Source organism: Sinocyclocheilus rhinocerous, unplaced genomic scaffold (genome assembly GCF_001515625.1).
Source record: "Sinocyclocheilus rhinocerous isolate Xijiao unplaced genomic scaffold, SAMN03320098_v1.1 scaffold4539, whole genome shotgun sequence".
NCBI classification, from domain to species: domain Eukaryota; kingdom Metazoa; phylum Chordata; class Actinopteri; order Cypriniformes; family Cyprinidae; genus Sinocyclocheilus; species Sinocyclocheilus rhinocerous.
This window is the reverse complement of record NW_015625083.1, coordinates 39,649-50,114: the sequence shown is the minus strand read 5'-3', so window position 1 is coordinate 50,114 and position 10,466 is coordinate 39,649. Positions and strand designations below refer to the sequence as shown.

At 39.1% G+C, this 10,466-nt stretch overlaps 1 protein-coding gene across 1 annotated transcript; it reads right to left on the bottom strand.

Moving 5' to 3' along the window:
- Window positions 1-8,105: 8,105 nt before the first annotated feature.
- LOC107749585 (zinc finger BED domain-containing protein 5-like) lies at window positions 8,106-9,630 on the bottom strand. Its single transcript, XM_016564757.1, is given in 3 exon segments — window positions 8,106-8,562; window positions 8,646-9,093; window positions 9,096-9,630. Coding segments are annotated over 3 exon segments (1,440 nt in total).
- Window positions 9,631-10,466: the final 836 nt, after the last annotated feature.

Genomic DNA, 10,466 nt, shown 5'->3' with positions numbered 1-10,466 from the left:
CAGGCTTTGCGATTAGGAAATCGCAACGTCTCAAATCGCGATTTCGATTCGACTTCGATTAATCGCACAGCCCTACTTAATTAATATGTAAAAAGAAAAACACTTTCAATTAACTTTAATTTTGTATTTGAGGAACCCTGGTTTAAGTTATTATTACTTAATCAAAACAACCCAACTGCAGTTTGATTGATATTACTTGGAATGCACAATAAAAAACGTGATTTCTGAAAAAAAAATTTAAATGGAGTTATCGGTTTTTACAAATGAACTCTTCAGTTTCCTCCACTCTTGGCAAGCTCTTTAACTAAAACACAGAATCTGTTTGTGGTGGATGCAGAAGATGGCCCATTCTCACATGTTAAAGCCACCAGGGTCATAATTTCACAGAATGTTCCATCACTTAATTGTACAACAGAATTGTTTCGCTTTTTAAGAGTTGTGTTATTACAGGAATGATAAAGAACTCCACTACAAGTGAAAAGGTCATAAAAAAATTCCCGAATTAACTGTGTCACCAGTAAAATCTTCCTCTGCAGCACAGATCCTTTCTTCGGGCAACCAAAACCTCTGACATTATCTTGGAACTTCTTTGAACTTCTGTGTTAAGCCAGATCTACTTTGGAGTTTGTCAAATAATTTTCGTATGTTGTCATTAGCACATGCCATTGAAGTCTCTGCTTTTTTTGAGAGAGCCCTCCACCAGGGGCGTGTCCAGGATTTTATACTTGGGGTGGCAAAGAGGGGGCAAGAGCAGAATGAGGGGTGGCAACTATAGATCAGTGTTTGTACTCCCCATATATTCTGTATATTCAACACCAGTGTCGAGGAGTAACTAATTGCATGTAACAGAACTACGTAATTTAATTACAAAATAAATGTAAGTGCAATCTGTTACAGTTACTGAGAAAAAAAGTGTAATTAAATTAGCCTACAGTTACTTATGAAAATGTAAACAATTACAAAGGGGGTTTTCACACAAACACGCACATACAGATTTAATTCATTTATTTCTTAATTGCAGTGACTGCTCTAAGTCGCTCCGGCCGGACAGGGCATCATCACAGTATGTGAGGGGCGTAACATTTCACACACACGCTTGAGGTATTCGGCCAATCACAACGCACCTCGCTTTTTCAGACCGATGAGCTTTGTAAAAATCGACGCGTTTCAAAAAGGAGGGGCATAGAGGAGAAACAATAATGTACAGTATGTGGAAAATAATGTGTTTTTTTTTTACTTTAAACCGCATAAACACATTGCATTGCACCAAATACACAAAATAATTTGTAAACGCCTGTGTAAAAGCCTATGTAAACGTAAGAGCCCTTGAGCAGATCAGATACGACCAAATGAATGAATGAATGAATAGTAGGCTAATAATAATAATAATAATAATAATGATGATAATAACCAACAAAAAAAAAAAATTAGTCCTGCCTGTCTGTGCAACGTCTCTCTACTAATAGTGAAGCTGTGGATTTTGATTACTTCAAAACACAAATAAATTTTCGCTATAACTTTTCTGTTTCTAAGCATTTTTTTTGACAAATCACAGGGCAGCGTTGACAATATTTTTTTTTTCTGTGTGTGAGTGATCCGTTATGTGTCTGTACATGTGTGCGTGCAGTACAATCCTTGTAGGCAGAACTAGTTTAGAACGGCTATAGTTATGGCATTAATTGTGCTAGTGATTGAGCGGTAGTGGAGCACTCTGAGAGCGAGCGAAAACCAGAATTCTCCGACTTTCAAAAGATCCCCGCTTCAGTTAAAATTACGCTGCTACGCTGCTCTGCTCTCAATGCTCTTCGATCTTTGGGGTGGCAAAGCTCATTTTAAGGGTGGCAGTTGCCACCCCGTGCCACCCTTGTGGACACGCCACTGCCCTCCACCTAAGGAATCTCTTAACTACTTGATCTAGCACATGTGTTGCTCCATTGAAAAACTTAAGCAATGCACCATTAAATGATTCGAATGGAAATGTGGATGTTGCCCACAGTGGTCCCCAGTTGCGCACACTTGCTTCTAAGTGCATTAACAAATGCACATTGAAAGAGACATTAGTAGCACCATAACGTTTCTCAAAGTCTCGCACAAACTTTCGAAGAGCTTGTTCTGCCATATCCACATGGTTTGCTTTGATGTCATCATGAAGAAGAGTGTGCACTGAAAAAACTAATAAAAAAAAGATGACTCCAGTACTTCTTTTTCAAAATACCACTCAAAACAGGCACAGCATAAAACAACAAAAAATACCTACATTCAGATGCTTTCCAGAATTTTCTGTCTTTCACTGATCTTGGAGCCCTTGTGACTTCCAAAGGTGGGTTTATGGCCATCAGTCCCTGGTCTATGTCATTGACCTTTGAGCCCAGGTACCAGTCTTCATTATGATGCTTACTGTCTAGCCACAGGGATGTTATCTGTTTGGTGACACCAAGGCAGACACTGTGCTGGTACTCTGGAACGAATCCCGTGATCATGTTAAAGCTCTCAAGTTCCATCAAAGGGGATGGTCCTTTTACACCCATTACTGGTTTAGCAGGTGTTTCCAGCATTGCATGCTGGAAATGATCTGTCTCCATCCTTAAAGGTGGTTCTGGTGTTTCCCAGATATATGGGCCACCACCATAGTGGAGGCAGAAGTCACACCCACATTTTCCATTGAACTGCTTCGTGTTTCTCAGGAGGGGCCGGGCAATTCAATCTGAGGAGCAGAGGAGTAAATGAACTTTGCATGTATGCTCTACATTTTCAGAGTCCCTCCATTTGATTCCAATCTGTTCTAGTTCCTTGAGCTGTGACACAAAAGCAGTTAACAATGTTATCATATTTGGCTTGCTGTTACCAATCCATAAGCATGGTATGTATATGTTCCTTTCACAATCTTTTGGTGGTAGCTCAATGATTTAAGATTTCCACCACGGCGGCACATAAAGGATGGCAAGGATGACACGCAAATCCGTGAGGCGCTCCATCTTTTGGGGAAGTCATGGCCTAATGGTTAGAGAGTCGGACTCGTAACCCAAAGGTTGCGGGTTCGAGTCTCGTACAGGCAGGGATTGTAGGTGGGGGGAGTGAATGTACAGCGCTCTCTTCCACCTTCAATACCACGACTGAGGTGCCCTTGAGCAAGGCACCGAACCCCCAACTGCTCCCCGGGCGCCGCAGCATAAATGGCTGCCCACTGCTCCGGGTGTGTCTTCACGGTGTGTGTTTGTTCACTGCTGTGTGTGTGCACTTAGGATGGGTTAAACGCAGAGCACTAATTCCTAGTATGGGTAACCATACTTGGCCACATGTCACGTCACGTCATTTGACACTGGATTGGCCATATCTGAACATTATTACTTTTAAAAATAGGATTCCATCACAATTCCACAATATCAATATGTCATCAGCCCCCATTTGTCCACTCTGCTTGATCTTTTGATATTCTGCCATACACTGCATATCAGAAACAATGTCTGGGATTGGTTCCCTTTTATTCCTTTTTTTTCCTAATTAATGCTGTTCAGTTGCTTTGACACAATCTGTATTGTTAAAAGCGCTATATAAATAAAGGTGACTTGACTTGACTTGACTTATTCAAACGTATCTCAGGTTTTTCCAAAATGTCAATTATTTGGGTTGATAGACTGAGTACAAGAAAGTAATATCCAGCCCTTAGGTTATTCTCTATGTCAAATTCAGTAGAGCAGTTTTGTGGTGCTGTCTTGGAAGCTCCCAAATTGCTTTCACAGTTGATACAATAAAAATGTGGCACATACTGGCCAAACTGTCCATATGCTTTATGAAAAAGATATGAGGTTGCTGGCACCAAGCCAGGGAAATGTTCATTGAACATAGTAAGAAGATCCTGAAGAGCTACTTCTGTCAAATTGTGCCTCAGTACATACGACATGAGTAAAAGCAGACTCTGTCCCTTTGTGAGGGGAGCACCAGGGTATACAGGATCCTCTTCATGTTGTTTCTGTAATAAAATACAAGGATGATAACATTAACAACTATAAAACAATATAAAACATAAGCAGAAATATCACTAACGGTGTTGTTCATTTAAGACAGGTGGCTTACACAGTAAATATAAACTAACACCATGCGTATAGATAATCTAAATTACGCAGTACAGCAACTTGGGGATGAGCTTCGAAGAACCAAACAATCCAAGATCATGCCAAATCGTCAACAATCAAATCCAGCTAACTGAGTTAGCGATGTACGAAGAACAGGCCCCTGGACAATTTTATTTAATTTTTTTCTTTTATTTAATTTTTGATCACCTATCAATTTTATTTATTTATTTATTTTAATAAACTTTGTATAAAAATGATTCTCATCTATGTTATGAAAGATATAACGGAATTAATTGATATACTATTTTAATTTATGCAATATGTGGGAAAAATGGCCCTAAATGGGCAGACTCACTCCATATAATCTATCTATAAACTGTATCTAATTTGCATATTAATGTGTTCTTGGGGCAACATGTAATGAAAAATGTAGTGTAATAATGGGAGTAATAATTGGTAACGTTTTCATAATATGTAATATTTTATAGGAATATTGATATATAATTTATTTTCCTATTCACTTGTGTCCTCCAAAGCTGCTTGATAAACATGCAGTGGTCGCGTTGATCCGGCGGCTCTATTGGTCCCGTGCAGGTCTTGCAGATTGTTGCCATAGTGAATTCAGCAGGTGAAGTAGAAGATTCTGACGTAATTGTCGCGTGCACTGCATTTTATACTGCCTCTCGAGCTCGTCAGTATTTGCATGCTATTTGCATACTTCGTGACAATTGGCCAGTCATTTGGATTCGTGTGAGCCAATAGGACTTCAGGAAAGGTTGGAAGGGAAGGAGTTCCCATAACGGAGAAATGTCTCCGTGATGTCTCGTGAAAGCTCGAGAGGCAACCAACTTTACCCCAGTCACTACGGCTGCAGCTTCTCAGTGACAACATAGTGACGACGCTCGCATCATTCACAGTCTGGTTATTAGCAGAGAACACAGAGCAGAAATTGAATTTCGGCGCAGGATTGCGGCTATTAATAATAATTTTACTCATTCCCACAGTTGAATTCTGCGCTTACAACACGATGACAGATGACGGAATGTATCATTTGCACGTGCTTTTCAGTCTTGCTTATTTAAAGTGAAAGAGAACTCGCTCGCGCACTCTCTTATAGACCATTTTCTGTGCACCCACAGATCGCGATAAACTGAGAGTGACAGCTTTTAAAGATTATTAAGGGAGTCTGGAAATGTGATATTGATTTAATACAACAGTTCAATAAACAACAAGTTAAAATTAAGAGACTTATGTTGTCTGACTATAAGACTACTGCCTGATTTTGCTCTATTTTGTCAACAAAAATAGTTCCAAATAAAATAACAGCTCAGCCGTTGCGCATTTCTAAAAGCAAACAGCGGTGTTTCATTCAAAGTGCGTGTTTAAACGAATCTAGTGAATCAGTGATTCATGATTACCCATTCATAAAGACAGTCACTTGCTTCATTCCTGAATGAATCAGCCATTCGAACGAATCAATTGAATGAATGATTCCGTGATTAAATCCGCCAGCAGGTGGCTGCAAGTGACTGATTTTGTTTCATTTTTAACATATAATTTCATTTATTTAAATCATTGAATATTTCTATATTTAAAATGTTATATTTAAAACATTAATCTTCAATTTAATTGCACTCATGCCACCTCTGAGCCTCATTAAACGTCTGAAAATGTACCTACAAGCCACTTTTGTGTTCTTCTGTGTCACCGGTAGTACAAATTTGTTTTTTTTTATTAATACTAATTTCATATGATTGGCAACTTATTTGTCTTATTCTACTTCCTATTATATTGTTTTAATTAGAAATTTTAAAAAGCTTATAAACATACATTTTTGAATTTGACAGATGATGACATACTTTTAATAAAATTAGAAAAATGCCATTACAAAGGAAAAAAGAAAATGCCCCTGTAAATCACTTTGAGGCAAATATCACCTCATATTAGGAAGGCTAATTTTTTATCAGAATTTGCTTATTGGTCAGAAGGTGCTCCTACATTTTTTAAATTAGGAGGACAAGCGGTCCTAATTACAAGAAGAAGAAAAAAACTGCTCTTAAACTGGGTTTGTGGCAGGTATGGCTGTGGAATGGGGTTTGGCCGAGGAAAAATTTTCAGTCAAAATATATATTTTTTTATTTAACCCCTGATTTAATTGCGCTATTGTGTCGCTTTATTGGTAGCAGGTGTAGGCTTGCAAGTGTAAACTTCTTTACACTTGTTATATCAGATTTGTTCAAAGACCTCTTCTTGAAACATTTTTTTATTCCTTTTGGGAAAACACATATGGAACAACAACAAAGACATATGGACATATGAAAGCAGGGGTGTTCGCATCAAAAAGAAAATGTTGGACACCAACAATGAGTTGGAGGCTAAAAAAGCCAGGCTGGTGAGTGGATTAGATAAGTCTTTATTTAATATTGAAAATGTGGTCTCATAGTGACAGTATTTTCTTAATTTGCCAGAAGATTTTCTAAATTAAAAATTGATTTCATGCATGCAATGTTAAATATGAGCCTCTCTACGCATCCGAAATCTCCTGTACACTTGTCATCAGAGTCCCTTACTAAACACTGTACCTCAGGTAGTCCACAACTGTGCTCATTTGTAGAAAAACGGATGGATTCTCATGTTCATTTTTCATTTTCTTTCCCGAGGAGTAGTATTTTGTTTTTCTATATGTGTACTCAGATTGGGGGATTGTAAGCATTATGGAGCGATATACACACTATATGCATTTCATGCATAGTCCAAACTAGAGATCTCCCTCATTGAAACATTTTTTTATTCCTTTTGGGAAAACACATATGGAACAACAACAAAGACATATGGACATATGAAAGCAGGGGTGTTCGCATCAAAAAGAAAATGTTGGACACCAACAATGAGTTGGAGGCTAAAAAAGCCAGGCTGGTGAGTGGATTAGATAAGTCTTTATTTAATATTGAAAATGTGGTCTCATAGTGACAGTATTTTCTTAATTTGCCAGAAGATTTTCTAAATTAAAAATTGATTTCATGCATGCAATGTTAAATATGAGCCTCTCTACGCATCCGAAATCTCCTGTACACTTGTCATCAGAGTCCCTTACTAAACACTGTACCTCAGGTAGTCCACAACTGTGCTCATTTGTAGAAAAACGGATGGATTCTCATGTTCATTTTTCATTTTCTTTCCCGAGGAGTAGTATTTTGTTTTTCTATATGTGTACTCAGATTGGGGGATTGTAAGCATTATGGAGCGATATACACACTATATGCATTACATAGAAAGTCCAAACTAGAGATCTCCCTCACATAGAAAGTCCAAACTAGAGATCTCCCTCACATAGAAAGTCCACCAGTAAGACTCATAAAAGTAAAATAAAAAAGACAGTGTTCAAGGTAATCCCTTACATCAGTGGTTTTCAAACTTTTCACACTAAGTACCACCTCAGAAAATATTTGGCTCTCCAAGTACCACCATAATGACCAACAGTAAAATACAGTAGCGTAGGCCTAATTATTCAGCTACAGCTATGCACAGTTAAAAAACGAGGCAGTTTTATTCCTAATAAGAATATTTATTATTGTCGGCCACTTTAAACATTGTAAATACAGTTTTAACATTATCACTGCACTGTGCTTACATACAGGTAAATAAAAAACTTAAATGATTAAATTAAAATGTACTGTACCTAAATGTTAAATAAAAACTGTACTGTACTTAAAAAGTAAAAAAAACTGTACTATACTTAAATGTAAAGTAAAAAATTTACAGTACTTGATAAAAAAAAATAACCGTCTATATACTGTATGTGTAGCTGCGAGTAACAATAAAAGCTGTAACATAACAATTGTATTAATGTCAACCGAAGCCTTTCTTGCTGCGTCCAAAACTTGTACAACAACTACTTTCTGAAACAGAAACACACACACAGAGAGAGCGAGCGAGAATAAGAATAAAACAAAAGTGAGGAAGAGCATTAAGAATAACAACTGTACTTAATTAAAACACACATACTTCATGTTGGTGACAACTTGCATGAGCTTAATGTGATGGGTGTGCATGCCTCTGTGAACACAGTCCTGCGATGTCTGGGTCAATGGAGGTCAGCTTCAGTCTCAGGTTTGGCTCAGCATCCACCCTGCTTCTGTACTTTGTTTTTATGACATCAAGTGAAGAGAAGTCTTTCTCGCACAGATACGTGGTCGCAAAAGGAAGGAGAAAGCGCACGGCCTTGTCGGAAAGCACAGGGTATTCACTATGCTGCTTTATCCAAAAGTCCAACAATGTCTGCTTTCTGAAAGCTGCCTTCAATGTTTCGTCACAAATCAACTCTATTAAACTCTCCTGCTCACCAACAGTTAAGTCCTCTGAAGTCATTTGAGAGGTGTCGATGCCGAAAGGGTTTCTCATCCAGCTGCTAGCTTCAGCTTCATGCATCACTGGGAAATAATCACGGAACTGTTGTCTGAGCGACACAAGGTGTGCAGCGATGTTCTCCCTGATTCCATCATCAAGCGTCAGTTCATTGTCAGACAGAAAACTCTCCAAAGCAGGGAAAGCTGAAACATCACCTGTCTTGACTTTGATTTCAACTCCAACTTCTTCAGCAGTGCATTGATTTTGTCCTGCACGTCAAAGACATTGATGGAGAGTCCCTGTAGTCCCAAATTCAGTTCGTTTAAACGTGAAAAAATGTCAGACAAGTATGCCAGCTGACTGAGCCACACAGTATCCTCGAAAATGTCTGACATGGGGAAATTTGTGTCCTGTAAGAACATCTGGACCTCTTTGTGCAATTCGAAAAGCCTCAAAAGCACCTTTCCTCTTGATAGCCACCTTACTTCAGTATGAAGCCAGAGTTGGACATGCTCACTGCCCATCTCCTCACAGAGCACACAAAATAAGCGAGCATTCATCGGTCTGGCCTTAATGAAGTTCACAATTTTCACAGCAGAGTCCAGCACAGACTTCAATTCATCAGGCATCTTCTTCACTGCCAGCGCCTCACGATGGATGCTGCAGTGAGTCCAGGTGCCAACTCTCAGATGCGAGCTGCTACTCCACTGTGATGACCTGTCATAGCCCTCGCTCCGTCTGTACACACTCCCACACACTTTTTCCAGTCCAGACTGTTCTCTTGGATAAACGCGTCCAGTACCCGGAATATGTGCTCTGCTGTAGTTCTGGTCTCAAGTGACTGGCAGAACATTAAGTCCTCCTGAGCTGCACCATCATATTCATATCTCACGTAAACCAATAAATTGGCCAAATCTGCGACATCTGTAGTCTCGTCAAGCTGGATGGCAAAATACTGACTGTTTTTAATGCGCTCAATCAGTGTCTTTTTAACATCATCAGCCATGTCTTTTATTCTCCGTGACACAGTGTCGTTCAAAACGACACTTGGTGGCACCAAGTTTAACTCTTTGGCAGCTTTCTCTCCACACATGATGCGTGTCATCTCTTTGGCTAAAGGTAGACACAGTTGTTCCCCAGTTGTGTGCGGCTTACCGGCTTTGGCGATCCGGAGGCTGGCACGATATGAAGCTTCCTGTGCTTTGATCATGGGTGTACCACAGGATTGAATGGTGGACTTTGAATGCTTCAGTTCATTACGTTTTCGTAAAAAAAAAATCCACTGGTTTGTCCTTAAGCGCCGTGTGCTTGGTTGTGAGATGCCGTTTGAGAAGCAACGGTTTCATACATTCATTGCTAAGAACTTTGCCACATACCACACACTGCGGCCTGGGCTCTTTCTCTTCCCCGCTCCAAATAAAACCAAATTTGATGTAGTTCGAGTCATAATTTCGCACTGTTTTGTATCGTTTGCTGCTGCTAGCAGATGCTATGGGGACTTCACCAGCACTACCAAAGTAATCATTGTTAGCACCTGTGCTCGGTTCACTCTCGTCCTCTTCAGTTCTTGTGCTTGAAACATTCTCCTCCTGATCCACACTTCTCTTGCCAGATTGAAGCCAGGATAGCAGTTTTGTAGCCACCTTGCAAACTTTTTAAAAGTGTTTTAACATTCATTTTTTTTCATTCAGTGATTCCTCTGCATACCACTAGAGGGAGCCCGCGTACCACTACCACACTTTGAGAATCAGTGCCTTACATGTTTTGCTGCAGCTGAATAATAAGCAGATAGACACGTTTTGACTGATTAAACATGAACACAGTAATTACACGATTGACAGTGTATGGTTAATCTGTGTTCTTCAAGCTAACAATTATGCGCCTGTTGCGATAGGTTTGATTAATTTTGATGTTTGATTATTTTTGAAGTAAATCCACCAAAGATCACTGGAATGTTTTTTTCATTGGAAGGCCATTTCATAAAAAAGCCAAAGAATATGAAGTTATGAGTTTCATAAAAGATATGCAGCATTTTTATTCACACTG